The sequence below is a fragment of the Hydra vulgaris genome, chromosome 13 (genome assembly GCF_038396675.1).
Source record: "Hydra vulgaris chromosome 13, alternate assembly HydraT2T_AEP".
Taxonomy (NCBI): domain Eukaryota; kingdom Metazoa; phylum Cnidaria; class Hydrozoa; order Anthoathecata; family Hydridae; genus Hydra; species Hydra vulgaris.
Genome location: NC_088932.1, coordinates 31,750,050 through 31,766,200, shown reverse-complemented (window position 1 = coordinate 31,766,200; position 16,151 = coordinate 31,750,050). Strand labels below are relative to the sequence as shown.

The 16,151-nt window shown below is 28.1% G+C and overlaps 1 protein-coding gene across 1 annotated transcript in view; it reads left to right on the top strand.

Moving 5' to 3' along the window:
- Positions 1 to 16,151, top strand: part of LOC100211911 (unconventional myosin-Ie) — a 105,684-nt gene that overhangs the window by 23,641 nt on the left and 65,892 nt on the right. Inside the window, exons 9-10 of the mRNA XM_065816593.1 lie at positions 2,831 to 2,963; positions 3,558 to 3,621. Of these exons, the coding sequence (XP_065672665.1) occupies positions 2,831 to 2,963; positions 3,558 to 3,621 (197 nt within the window). The remainder of the gene's footprint in view (positions 1 to 2,830; positions 2,964 to 3,557; positions 3,622 to 16,151) is intronic.

Here is a 16,151-nt window from a genome sequence, read left to right as displayed (position 1 = left end):
TATTTTGAGAGTTGACAATCTTTATATTTTGACAACTTAAATATTTTAAAAGAACTCAAAGCACTTTCATGATGTTTGCTCTGCTCAGTGTTGTTCGAATCAAGTTAATAATTAGTAAACTGCTAATAAAATGCTCACTTAAATAATCTATAAATGGCCAACTGTTTAGTGGAGCAGAAATCTTAAGTTTTGTCACTGAAAAAGGTGTACTACCCACTGTGTAATTATGCAGCTTTAAATACTTACTCATTATATGGACATAATTTAGGAAAAATAAGAATGACAAATAATTTGCTTTATTTGGGGTAGTAAACAAACTGTTTTAGATTTGCTTTCTACCACAGAGGCTGATGAGCTGAACTACGATCTGGAAAATAGGCATAATACTTTATAGCATACTACTTTATAATGAAAACCAATGTTACACAGAAGCTTTTCATAACAAAATGATAGAGCTGACTTTATCTCTGGTGACAAGCATACAGCTTACATCATCCCCATACCTTAGTTTTCTTTTTATTTAACTCTTTGTGTGCTGCTTTTTTTTTGATGGCATTGGATGACATGTAGGTAATAAATTTTTTGCAACAGCACAACTAAGATGGTCACCATCCAATACTTTATTTTAAAAATGTATAAAATTAAAAAAGTATAAATTATTACATTTATGCCATCTATGCTCTAATAAGTAGCCAGGGCCCCGGCCCCAGCTAGAAATGAGACTTTTTGCTAACCCGCCCATGGCAAAATTATAAGATATTATAATTTTGCCATGGCCGGGTTAGCAAAATATATTATAGTTTTGTATTTACATTTACTATTTATTACCTACTGGCATATATTTATATATTTTTAAACTCTAATTTACTTTCAACAAGATTGCAAGTAACCACTATTAAGTTATGAGTTACTTTAAAATAGAGGACAGGTTAAAATACTAGAAAATGGTTAACTGAAGACTTTAAAAGTTGCAGGATTTAATAAAAATGAAAACACGAAGATGGGGAAGAGTTAAAAGGCTTTTTTGATGCAAGGACAAAAAACTGAATTAATAAAAATTTTTATAGCATGAAGGGGCAGATACAGTAAAAGGATGCAACTTGTTAAATAAGAAGCCAAGAAAGAATGAGTTTTGGTTTATTGTAATAGTGATGATAGCTTGTTTAAACATTGGCCATGATAGTATTTGTAGAAAAAAGAAAGAAATGTAATCTTACAACAATGGGAGAGTGGTTCAAGATTGGCAGAGAAAGCATGTCTAACTACATTTTTAAAATTTTGTAAAAAATATGAGAAAAAATAGTTACTGTTTAATAAAGCAACTGCTCAAGATGGTGAAAAATGTGGAGTAGAATGAGGCTTGACTTAATATTAAAGAGAAGGAATAGAAGTTTCCAAGCTTTTATTCCAGAAGGAAGAAAAGCTTCCAAAATACGCTTTATGCATACATATTATGGGTATAAACATATTTTTGCTATTTATTTAAATGCTGGTAAACAATATCCTTTCATATTTATATTAACTTAAGTATTTATATGGTGTAGTCTTTGCCAAAATAGAAGATGATCAGATGAATGTGTGGTGTGACTAACACAACAAGAAAAGAAGGCATAGTCTTAGACAGATTAGAAAAAGCGTCTTATCGGACAACGTTTGTGAGAGAAGATTAAAGGGATTAAGGTATCAGCAGGTAAAGAGGTAGAAGATCAGGAGAAAATGGTAGTGGTAGAAGTAAGAAAACTTGAAGAGAGTCCCTCATATTTTATGAATGAGGTTTAGTTAAAGAAATTAAATGCTCTAGATTGTTTATATTAGAGAAACAGCATAAAAGAGGAAAGCTAAAACCTGATGACAACGATGATGATGATGATTATAATAATGATGATGATGATCATGATCATAATGGTAATGATGATTATGATGATCATGTTGATCATAATGTTTATATATGCATATATATACAAAATATCATGAATTTTGAATTAAAAAAATATACTTTAGGATGTATAATTGTTTATGCAGCTCCGGTCCTGACTATATTCTATCAAATCCGGCCCTGGTCAAATATCAACCCTGGTCATTTACAACTATGCTCAACACTGTTTTAGTTTAAAAATTATTATTTGTTAAAGTTTGAAAATGATTCTTTTTATTTCTCCGATATTTTTCTATAATAAATGTTTTCAACTTTCTGATTAGACTTGGTGAGTTTTTAATAACTTACAATGATATTTGGAGCTATGCAAAGAAGACATGTCAACTTGTATGTTTAAATGTTAGTTGTTTTTTAAATTTTGCACTTTTTTGTTGCAAAACCTTTTTCTAAATACAGGTAAGGCCATGAAGGCCACTACAGTCAAGGAGGCTATTTTAGTTGTGGTTACAACCTTCTCTCAACTCTATAATTCTGAAACACAAACCTTGACGAACAAGGCTGCTGCGCGGAGAAACAAGTTGAGATTCTTTTGTTCCTCAAAATCAAGTTCTTTTGTTTGATATAATATGAAGCATTAAATTTAGATAATGAGACATAAATTTTATATAGTGTTGTTAAAAGAAGACAAAAAATGTGTAGTGCTTGATAATATCAAATCATTGCACCTGCGAATGTTGATGAAAAAAATATACATACATGTGTATGTATATAACATTAAATCTTAGCTTTGTGTATGTCATTTGTGTATGTCATTTTCAATAAATCATCGATTTACCTAAAACATACTTAACTGATTCTAAACTTTTGCAAGAGACTGTAAATGTATATATGTAAATACATTATTATAATGATAGTAATAATATATTATACATACTATTGTAAAACATTTTTCAGAATGCCATGTATACTATGGGAATAAGCGAAGCAAATCAATCTAGTATTTTACAGATAGTTGCTGGAATTCTTCATTTAGGAAACATAAATTTCTCTGAAGTCGGAAACTATGCCCAGCCTGAAAATGATGACTGTAAGTATTTATTAAATAAAAAATATGTTTTTAATTTAAATAAAATTATATTATATAGTTCCTTTTATTTGTTTGCTATAATATTTAAAATAGTTTATAGATTTTTAAGTTTTAAAAAGTTAAATGAAATTAAAAAAATGTACTTTCTTTTTGTTGAAAGAATTCATCTTGTCTACAAAAGAATCTAAAAAACTAAGTTGGCTATATTGTGAAAAAAACACAGTAAAAGTGTATTATAAAACTCAGTAGAAGTGTATTATAATACACAGTACAAGTGTATTATAAAACACAGTACAAATGTATTATAAAAAAATATTAAAATAAGTTTAATTTAAACATTTGTTATTATTACTAAATATTAAAAATTAAATTGAATGTTAAAAAATACAACCCAGGCTTTAATGAAAGACTTTGAACAATTATGACTAAGCTAGAGGGGTCAGAGCAATCTCCAGAGTTTTTGAAAATTGAAATCCCAGATGCCATTTTTCAATAAACAGGAAAACATAATTCAGTTTATCACTTGTTAGGAGAGTGGCAGAAATATTACTTTTTATGTTTTTTTATGACTTTGTATTTTTTTTTTTTTTTCAGTTCTTCAATTTCCAGGATTTTTGCTACAAATTGATTCAGGCGCATTAAAAGAAAAACTTATCAGGTAATTAAAAAATATATATAAATATATTTTCTACATTTTTTTTTACATTATAAAAATGTTTTTTGAAAAAAATTTTCGCTTAAGTGTAAGTACCCAAGTTATGTTTAAGTACAAAATTTAATTTATAAGATAACCTAATATCTTTTCCAAATGTTTAAACTTTTGTTAATATATTGTCAATAACACTTTGTCATAATAATCACTATGACATCTTATAACATAGATATTATTATCTATTTGTACTATTAGCTTTTCTAGGATTATATAATTTACTACTATAAATAGCTTCACCCAATTTTCTGCTTAACTATTATTCTTGAAATATGACATTTTTTTATTTGCCTCAAAAAAGAGGTTGCTTTTGCTCATGGCTAATATCAATAGGCGACCAAAATATTCTGCTGTAAGTGATATATATATATACATATATATATATATATATATATATATATATATATACATATATATATATATATATATATATATATATATATATATATATATATATATATATATATATATATATATATATATATATATATATATATATATATATATATATATAAATATACAGGGCTCAATTTAATTTTTAATAAAGTCCTGAACAAAATGTCTGACCTAAACTTGTTTGGGTCAGACTGTCTGATCAAATTTCAAAAATATGATTTTTACGGTTTTATGGAACCGAGTTATGCAATCAAAATCTGTGTCATGTTATTCAGTTTATTTAACGTTAGTCTAGTGAAGTTGTAGTATCTTTCCTTATTATTAAGAATATTTCATTGCAGATTTTTGTTTTTTAATAAAATAGCTATTTAGTAATAATAATAATAGTAATTTAATTTAATGTTTTCTTATGTATGTTTTTTTAGATAGACTTTTCTTTTAAAATTTTCACTCTGTAACTGACAACGCTTATTATTATTTTTTCTTTACGATTTGACAAAGACTTTTACAATGTTTTATTAATTTAAACCATTACGTAAAAGATTAAAAGTTATTCGTAACGTAATGATTTTATAAATAAAATCATTACGTTACAAATAACTTTTAATCTTTGATCTTTTTTAAAGTTTTTATTACGCAAGATTTAAATTAGCATTAAATAAAATAAAAAATTAATTATAATAGTCATTTATCAAAAAATGCATTTTATGTTATATTAAAATTTTTTTAGCGGGTATGTATTTTTTATAATAAATTTAAACATTTGAAACTATTTTTCCATGCCATTCTAAAAATATTTTAAAAGATTATTTTTTTAAGTTACTTTAATTTATGAATAAGTTAAATTAAATTTTCCCATGATTTAATTGCTTAATTTTTTTTTGTTTCTATTTTGACAGAAAATTGTTTATAAGTTTTTTTTTAAACATTAAATCATGAAATAATTTTAAAAAGACTACTTTTTTTTAAACAATTTTTTTTTTTGCAGCTTTTTGAAAAAAATGTTTATACAATTTAAAAATATTATCTTCTTTTCAATAATTTAATTTCGCTTTTCCATAATTTAAAAAAAATTTGTTCGTTTATTAAACAATCATTAAAAGTAATTTGTAAAAGCATTATGCGTAACTTTAAATGTTTTAGAAGATAAGTTTTAAAGTAATTTTTACCAAATGCAATTAAAAACGTAAAAAAAGTAATTTAAACTTTGAGTTTTTTAGTTTTATTTTAAAGCTAATTTACAGGGTGGATGCTCGAAATCCGGAGTTTTTTTACACAAAAAAAAAATACAATAAAAGTATTAGTTTCAAAGCTAAATTTCTGAAATTTCAAACAGTAATGAACACATATAAGAGCTTTTATTTCACTCAATCCAGCTGCCTTTAGCTTCAATGACTTGCTTGATACGCTTCCTGAACCTGGAGCAGGCGTGCTCCACCTCATCGGCCAACATGTTGGCAGCTGCAGTAGTAATTGCTCGCTTTAGAGATTCAACAGTGTTGTGACTTGATTTATTGGTCTCACGTTTCAAAATGCCCCAGACATAATAGTCCAATGGATTGAGATATGGTGAGTTTGAAGGCCAAAAGTGCTTCGACCAGATCATAGGGAGATTCTCTTCAAGCCAACCCTGTACCAAATTGGAGGTATGAGCAGGAGCTGAGACTTGCTGAAACACATATGGCCTACCATTGGAACACTTGTCCATCCAAGGTTTCACCACCTTAATCAGAAGGTCCAAGTAGACTTCTTTGTTGACATTTTGGCCCTTCAGGAAGAAGTGTGGTGGCATGACATGGCCTTTGCTGGAAACAGACATAAAGACATGGACAGAGGCTGGAAATTTCGTCTGACCAATCACTGGGATATCTCCTGGGTCTTAAGCCAACCATCTGTCATTTCTTTTGTTTGGCATCCACAGTAAAAATTTTCTCATCGCTGAAAAAACGAAGTTTACCGGCAGCTTCATGTTTTATTGATGCTAAAGGAACCGAACACTTAGCCACTCTCTTCTCCTTCATTGAAGCAGACAGCATCTGCCTGACTTTCAGGACATAGGACTTGTACCTAAGGTCATCACAGATCACTCTTCTCATGGTGTAATGAGACACATTCATATCTTTGCTCAGTTTCCTGATGGAGGTGCTGGGGTTTTTGTTGATCGACTTCTGTACTCTGCTGATGAAGGCCTTATTCCTGATTGGTTTGTGAGCAGTCTTTTCTTTTCGTTCTACAGACTCTGCACCATCATTAAACTTCTTTGCAGTATCATAAACTGTGCTTTTTGGGAAGCCAAACCATTTTATAATCTCTGGGACAGAGTGCCTGGCGCAGAGGGACTCAACCACTGCAACTCTACAGTCATATTCCTTTGACATGACGTGGTAAATTTGCAATTTTTATTTTTTTTCCCGAGAGTACAATGTTTGTTTTGATTAATGTTTGAATTTCGCAACATAGAATTTAAAAACAAAAAAATGCCGGCAAATTTAAAATTGTCCGGATTTCGAGCATCCACCCTGTATTTTCTTTTTCATAAGGAATTGTTTTGCTTATTCTTTAGTTTTTTCAATTTTTTTTCCTAGTTTAAGTTTAGCTTAAGGTTTCTTTTTTCAGCGGATTTCTACGTTTAAATTATTAAAACATTTAAACAGTCATGGTCAAGTTGTAAACAAAAAAAATTCCTGTCCAAACTTTATTTTGGATAATTCCTGTCGCAATTCCTGTCAAAATGTCTGATTACTTTGTAAATTGATCGGACAATCTGAGGTTTTAGCCGGATAATGTCAGATATCCGACTGTTAAATTGAACCCTGCATATATATATGAAGGGCTCAGTGGAAAAAGTACTTAAGTGTATTTTGAGAGTTTTGAGAAAAAGTAGGTCAAAGTTTTTAAATTGAAGCTGAAATATCTTTTATTCATTTTACTCAACTGTAACATTTTTTTTTATATCCAGCACACACTGCTACATATCTAAACCAAGTTTTATACTTGTTTTGTAAAAAAATAATGATTTTGTGATAAATAAGATGTTTTGCACTTAGGTACTTTTTGCCCTAAATTTTTATTTTTAACTTAATTTTTAAATTTACCAGCAATGTTTTGCACCAATAAATGTTTTTGTCAATCTATAATAGTCCCCTTCTCACACCCTGTTTATTTATAATTCAAGCAGCTGTTAGTATGATGTTTAAATAATTGGCAGATGATCACTGATGAACTTAACAGTGTTAAGTTCATCAGTGATCATCTGCCTATTAGTGTAGGTTACATAAGATGGAACAATCTACGGATACTTGTTATAGTTGCTATTTGAATAATACCTACTGGAAAATCATTTTATTAAAAGACTGCCTTTAAGGTAAACATCTAATGGCAAATAGTAATATTCTTTAACAATAAACACACTTTTTTGACAAGATTCTGTTTATGATTATGTCAAAATGTTTATTTCCATTCAAATTTTAAACAAAAAAGTATAAACACAAAGTGAATTTACACTATTGGTCAACAAAGATAGTAAAACAAATGTGATGTGATAATTATTTACAATCTTGATGGTAACACTATTTACCATAATAATTATCTATACAAATTTAAATTAAATTAATGCCCTATTCAAAATTATCAGCTTGCTCATCCTCTTCTGGAGACATTTCTATAGGTTTGAGGGAAGTGTAAAAAGTTACACTCTGGAAGATAGACATGCGACAAATGTGACATAATGTCATTAAATTTTGCTTTTTTTATTGAAAGAAAACCGTTGAATGCCAAAGGGCAATCTTTAATTGCCGATTTTAGAGTGCTCAGTGATTTTCCCCTTTTTAATAAATTTAAAGTGGAAGTGAGGGGGCCAGTCATTGAGCTTCTGCCTACAGGGTTCTTCAGCCTTTCAAATAAAATCCCTCTGAGACTGGCAATACCCTCTGGCGCTTTAATTACTTTATCCAGGCTAGATTTAAAATCTTTAACCCTTACAACAGGTCTACTGTCCATTTCCAAATTGTCAGTAAATGGATGTTCGACATTTTCCATGAACTATTAATGCTTGATTTGGCAATAAGATTTACCAGGTCAGAAGGCTTATGAAACTTATCTGTTTTTAATTTTTTTTTTCAATCCTGCCAAAATCTCTGTCACATGGCATTCTGCTGTGACCAGGAATAGGGTACTTAATAACAACTTCACTGAGTTTAGTATTACATAAATTTTGCAAAAAAGCAAAAATGTATCGGTTCTTGTTTTGTGAAAAACAATTATCTGTGAAAATGACCAGTTTCCTTATCGACTCTGGCAATTCATCTATATAGTGTTCCAGACATGAAAGAACCTCATTGGGTCCTTTGTGAGCAAAGTTTTCAGCATAAATGTACATTGAAGCATTTCCAGAGCAAACATCATGAATGCCAAGGTTATGCACAGCCAGCTGTCTTTTGTAGTATTCCTGACCAATCCCAGTAATAGGTAGAAGCAGGTTCTTTTGAAAATCCATAGCTATGACTTGAGTATCATCAGTAGAAAGAGCAAGATGCTTGTCCTCTCTTATCTGCTCGTAGAAGGCATCCCCTTTTCTTTTGTGAACTTCATGTTCAGTTCTCAGTTTTAACACCAAATCATTATTTATGTTGACAGTGGCAGATTTAATATCAGCATTAAATTTTTCACATGTGTCACACACATTTGTGCGTGGAAACCCAAAACTAATATTAAATTCATAGTTGAAAATATCTCTGTAGATCCATTCTTTGGCGATAGTTTTCATGTCTGGGTGTTGTTCCAAAAACAACCTAAACATCTCAGAAATGTTAAGGTCAGAGGTTAGGTAGATCCTTTTTCTATTGTCTGCTCGAGAATAGTGGCTTTCTCTTGCAGGAAATGAAGAAATATGTTGACGGATCGCTTGGCGAATCTCATCATTAAGTTTTTTGTGATGGCCATACTTTCCTCTTAAGTCTTGTAGGGGTTCTTCAAAGTCAAGGACTTTTTTTTTCAGGCATGATTTCTTAATACCGTGCAGAGCACAAAAAGCATTTTTGCACACAGGTATAGGAGAGCCAGTTTCTTTTATTGTGTAGCTGTAGCTGCTACGGAATGTTTTGGGGACTGCCTGACTCTGTTTTCGCCTAATAGTGTTTTCTTCTTTTACAGAAATGCAACCCCTTAAATAAATGTTTTGTTTCTCATGTTCAGCAAGCTCATTAAATTCTTTTAAAATATTACTCTTTTCTCCATCGTTAAACTTCTCTAGGCATTTGCACCTGCAGTCCACATAGTGCTGGTTCCTTTCATCAACATCCTTTTCCACGTGGTTTTTGTGCGCATCGCCTGCAAATATAAAGTTTACATTTTACATTAGGCTACAACATAAAATGAGTGAGGTGAAGAGGGCGTAATACTAATAGTATAAATAGGCTAATACTAAATCTAGTAACTAGATCTATAAACTATAAATTAAAAAAAAATCAAATTAAGATAGGGTCTACTATTTAAAAATAGAACTGAGAACTGTTTAATTCAATAGAAATAAATAACTAAGGCTAATATACGTATAATTTAAAACAGACTAGATCTAGATTTTACATAATATTAATAATAAAGTCCTCAAATCGCCGAAATTCTGCAGTGATAACACTACTGTGTACAGTCTGTACAGCATGGAAGCCGAAATTATAGCATCATGCCTCATGGCATGATTTAAAGTAAAGTGATTTTTTTTTTAAAACATAAGTTAGTATACATAGCTATCTTTAATTTCATTATTTTGATTACTCAATAAACAACATACCTGAAGCTTTGGCACGCTTTATTGCAGTCTTTGACCATTTATTTGGTGTAGATTTTCTTTTTTTCCCAGTTTTGTTTTCACTTTTCTCAACTACGGTGTCAGCCATTGTTGTTGAAAGTAACAGGAAGGGTGTGACTCTTTGGTGCATTCTTATTGGCTGGCAGTAATTTTGTGATTGGTTGGTAACAGTTAAGAACTTTTTTCCCTAAAGATCAGCACTTAAGAACTTTTTCTTCAAAATTTTACCAAAACAGCTGATGTATAGTATTCGATTTAAGCTACTTCGGTACTTTTTCCATGGCCCAAATTTACAGGGATGGTTTAGGGGAGTTAATCAAATAATATACCGGTCTTAACTCATTTTTGAAAAAATGTAACTTAAGTACTTTTTCCACTGAGCCCTTCATATATATATATATATATATATACATATATATATATATATATATATATATATATATATATATATATATATATATATATATATATATATATATATATATATATATATATATATATATATATATATAAAATAATAGAAGGGCTATTAGATGCACTTGAAATATATGAAATTGCTGTTTTAGGTCCAAAAAAAATCGTTAAAGTAAAAAAAGTATACTCTAGCTATATATATCTATATATTTATATATATATATATATATATATATATATATATATATATATATGTATATATATATATATATATAGATATAGATATATATATATAGATATATATAGAGATATAGATATATATATATATATATGCGATAGAGTATATATATATATATATATATATATATATATATATATATATATATATATATATATATATATATGTATATATATATATATATATATATATATATATATATATATATATATATATATATATATATATATATATATATATATATATAAATAAACACACACACACTTTTGGGGATATATCATAATATATTTTACATGCTTAAATCCAGACAGACAGATTTTTCAAAACACGAAGAAAAAAACAAATAATAAAAACAAAATATTTTTTCTCATAATAAAATTTCTTTATATCTATATAGTAACTATCGAACCCTTATTTGATATATGTATTGAAGCCCTCTTAAGTTTTTTTTTTATAATTATTATTTCTTGTCTGAAAATTGTTTGGATTAAAGTGGATGCCATTCTCTGCATTTAGATTGCCAGATAAAAAGTCATTTAAATACTTATGGTTTAGTATAACCATTTTAAAATATTGTGCCACTAGGTTCAAGATATCATGTTTTGTATTTTGTTTTTTTATAAGTATTTTAATTTTTTATATGCATATTTATGCATATATATGTTTAAATAACTGCATATCTAAATATTCTTAATTTAAAAGAAAGTTCTACAGATGCAAGTTTAATTTTTTTTTAGATCTTTATAATGATCAGCATTACCAGAGAGTCTTTAACAAGTTTAATTTAAAAATAGTTGTTTAAGTTGTTTAAAGAGTTTTTTAAGCATTGTTTAATATAGTGTACAATGAGGGGCTATCAACAGCAGAGGGATTAGGAATTTAATGATCTCTGGAAAGCTTAGGTTGTTGGTACACTAAATATGCTTAGACTGGATTTAACAAGGCATATATGAAAGGTTATATGAATGTAATAGATTTTTAGTTTTTTCTTTTAGAAGAGGATTTTAAAATATTGCAACCTTGTAGCTCCGGTAGAACTGCACCTTACGATAGGATTTGTGTAATTACTAAAAAGTCTTGTATTGAACTTACGGCCTGGTTTTAATAAGTGATTATATTAAAAAATATTCTTTATAGAGATTACCAAGGGTTGGAATAGTAATAACTTAATTGTTACCATCATCTTGATGAGTTAAGGCTAAATTTGAAATGACAACTATAGCGTCCCTCTCACTTTTCCAGTAAAGTCAAAAAGGTAATTAACCATAGGTTATGTTGACTAATGATATCTCAAATAGTTGTGTGTCCTATACTAATAGGCTGACCCTGACTTTTATTTTAGACCCAAATATCTAACTTCTAATTTAGCACCTAAAGTAGTCAAGAAAAAATAAAATATCTACATGCCATGATCATTTTGATTTTTAAAAACAATTGGCGACAACTATGATTCTTACCATTATACTAAACCATAGTTTATTTGAGTAACACAACTTGAATAAACCGTAGTTTATTTGAGTAACACAACTTGAATAAACCATAGTTTATTTGAGTAACACAACTTCTTTCCTGGAAATCTAAATGAGGGTTACCATCTAAGGTTAGTTAATAAAATTAGTTTATAAATTTTCTTCTCTTGGTATATTGTCTTCACTACAGTTAAAAGGCTTTTATTATCTGAACATTTTCTGTGCAAAGTTTAGTAAAATGCACTTAATGCATAAATATTATTTTTTACATTTAGTTTGTTAATGTGTTCCAAGACGACCTATTGGTCTTGTCGCTTCCTTACTGATGTAAACAAAAATTCCTGTGAATATTTTAATGTTTGCTATAATTTGTATTAAGTTGTTGAATATGCAAGAATTTTCGATACAGCTACACTAATGGCCATAGGAATGGACACCCCTTCAAATTATATGAATACTTCACTTTGGTGTGTTTTTTTAAAGAAAATAACCATATTTATGCGGTTTTCTATATTGATTATTATTTTTTGATGTGTTTAGATTAAAAAAAAACTAAAATTTTGATTAAAATTTAAATTAAATTTTAATATAAAAATATAAAAATTTATTGACAAAGTGGCAAATTATAGTAAATTTATGTTTTACAGCTTACAAAACATGTTATTAAAAAAATGGCTTATAAAAAAAACAACTTAGTATTTTGTTGGATATCAATTATTTTTTATTACTGCAGCAATCCTATGAGGCATTGAGTCCACTAAATTGTCCAAATCTTCAGTGCTGATCACGTGAAACCAGGACTTGATTATGGCCTCTGTTAATTGTTGCTTGTTTTCAGTTTTTTCTTTCCAAGTTTTTTCAGTCGACCCCACAGGTTTTCTATCGGATTCAGGTCCAGACTGTTTCCAGGCCACTTCAAAACGTTTATCTTTTTGGCTTTAAACCACTTTTTGACAGTTTTTGTGGTGTGGCATGTAGCACTGTCCTGCTGGAACACACAGGTTTCTGTTTTGCCCTCAAACAAATCATCAATCGATTTTGGCTTCTAATTTGTTTTCTTGGTATTTTTTGGCGTTTAAAATACCATCCATAATGTGGATACGACCCACAGCATCTCTGGTCATGCATCCCCACACCATTACACTTATTGGATGCTTCATTGTAACCAATGTGCACTCAGGTAAAAGATCTTCACCAGGCCTTCTTCTCACATAATTGATTCCATCACTTCCAAAAATGGAAATCTTGCTTTCATCACTCCAAATAACTCTTGCCCAGTCTTCCTTTGTCCACTCCTTGTATTTTTTTGCCCAAATCAAACGATTCTTTCGTTGTTTTTTGTTTAAATATGGTTTTTTTCTGGGTCTTCTTGCTTTTAAAACATTTTCAAAAAGCCTTCAGCGAATTGTTCTTGAACTAAACAAAACTCCAGCGGCCTCTAAATCATTTTTAATTTCAGCTGAAGTTGCTCTTCAGTTCTTAAGTGCAAGCCTCATTTTCATCCTGTCATCGTTGGCAGTTGTCTTCTTAATTTTTTTTTATTTTTTGGCATATTTTTTAAGGTATTGGTTGCCTTAAACCTTTCGCACACCTTCCTCACTCCAGATTTTGTTGCTCCATTTCCCAACTTTTTGGCGATTTCCATGTACAAATAACTTTCTCCATGTAATGTAACAGTTTTGCATCGCTTTGTAGGTGACCAATATCCTTTCGCCATTGTAAATAAAAGTAAAATTTTAAAAAACACTAAATCTTCAAGAGCACTGTCAACTTTTCACCAGCAATTGTTGAAACTCAACTAAATGACTACAAAACAATGATCTTATATTTATAGCTTAAAAGATTTATGGATAAAAAAATTAATTAATAACGTAATTAACGTAATTAATTAGTCATCACAATAAATAGACTAATTTTCACAAAAGCACAAAAATAATGAGACATTTACCTTTTACTAGAGAAACCCATTAGCAGAGCAATGACTCATTTTTGACACCATTTAACAATAATAATCCATAATTATGTTTAAAATTGATATAAACGATTAAAATTTGCGATTTCCTATAAGCCAAATAATAGATGACGTGGTTTAAATATAAAAATAAATAATTAAATCCACCAAATGCATGGATATGTCAACTTTTCTAAGAAAAATGGTAAAAATTACAGGGGTGTCCATTCCTATGGCCACTAGTGTATTAGTAAATTATTATTTTTATTAATATTTAATACATATGCAAATCAGAATGAATCTTAAAGCATCACTAAGATTAAAGTACTGGATTAAAAAAAAAAAGTTTATAAATATTTTCTTATTAAAGTTATATTTAGGGGTTGAGCACATCTTAAATATAGTAATTAGTGTATACAATATAATAATCATCAGATGTATTTGTTTGTATTCATCAAATGCATTATCAGATGTATACAATATAATCAGATGTATTTGTTTATATTCATCAGATGTATTATCAGATGTATATAATATAAGACATCAGATGTATTTGTTTGTATTCATCAGATGTATTATCAGATGTATACCATATAAGACATTTAACAAGTTTAAGTTTCATAAAAGTATTTAAATGGTTATCCTGTTGTAGATATCCTTATAAGGTAGTGTATGGTTAAGGGACTTGTCTTTAATATCTTTAATATTATCAAAACTCTTTAATATCTTTAATATTATCAAAAAATAAACTTTTTTAAGTTACTTCAACTTCAAATTTTAACTATTCCCAAAAAAGCAAATTTTATAAAAATTTTGAAAATAACGCTTTTGTTTTTAAAATTTATTTTTTCAACTAATTTAGAAATTTTAAAATAATATATTATTACAATAATAAATAAATAATAAAATTTTTTTTTTATAAATAACATATAATATAATGACATTATAACATTTATGTAATATAATATTTATAGTATTTATGATAATATAGTTTTTATGATATTATATTATAATAATATAGTATTTTCATTATAAATATAGTTAAATAAATAAAAATATTTTATTTTGTTAGTTTTATTTTCTTTGAAAAACATTTTTTTTTTTTATTCGTGGTGCTTTTAATAAATATTGATAAATCTAACTTACGGATTACACCCTACCTGCGTAATAAGACTATTAAAAATTCATATCATTTTTAAAAAAGAAATTTTTTTTTTTTGAATTATATTTGTGTGTGTATATATATATATATATATATATATATATATATATATATATATATATATATATATATATATATATATATATATATATATATATATATATATATATATATATATATATATATATATATATATATATATATATATATATATATATATATATATATATATATATATATATATATATATATATTCTAAAAAGTGTGCTTAGATATATATATATATATATATATATATATATATATATATATATATATATATATATATATATATATCTCTAAGCACACTTTTTTTTTCTAAACACATTGGCTCACTTTGATATTAATGTGACCCATAAATATAGTCATAAATCCAAAATTTATTTTTTCTTGTATTTTCAAAAATTTATTTGTACATTTCATAAACTAATGAATTTTTGTCTTTTTTTCTATCTACACAAATTACTTTTAACTGTAAAACTTCTTGACAGTGCATAGTATCAATTGAATTAGCCACAGTGATTACACAGTCAATTTTTTTTTTTTTAGATTTCAATTCATCTCCCCAAAGCCATGAAGGCGTAGGTGTGGTTACAACCCTCTCTTAACTCTATAACCCCAAAAAAACAAATCTTGAAGAACAAGGCTGCTGCGTAGAGGAACAAGTTGAGCGCGGTACTACCAGGGACATGGTGGGGATTGAACTTGGGACACTTTCAGCTGTATCTGAAGTTAAGGATTCAACACTAAAAATTTTATCTGAATCAACTTCTGAAGTTGTTTGAAGATTTCTCTGTCTAATTTGCCTAACAGTAGCCTCTTTTTTCTCTCCAAAAACAATTTTACAACCCTGTTTACAAACCCAATTTAGGTAGTTGCCACTGCTTGGTCCACACTACTTAAATTCCAACTTAATTTTTGTTCTATCTTGCATCATTTGTCCTTTAATATTCTCTTACCATAACAGGGACCTAAAACAAGTAATTATTTTAAAATTGAAAGTG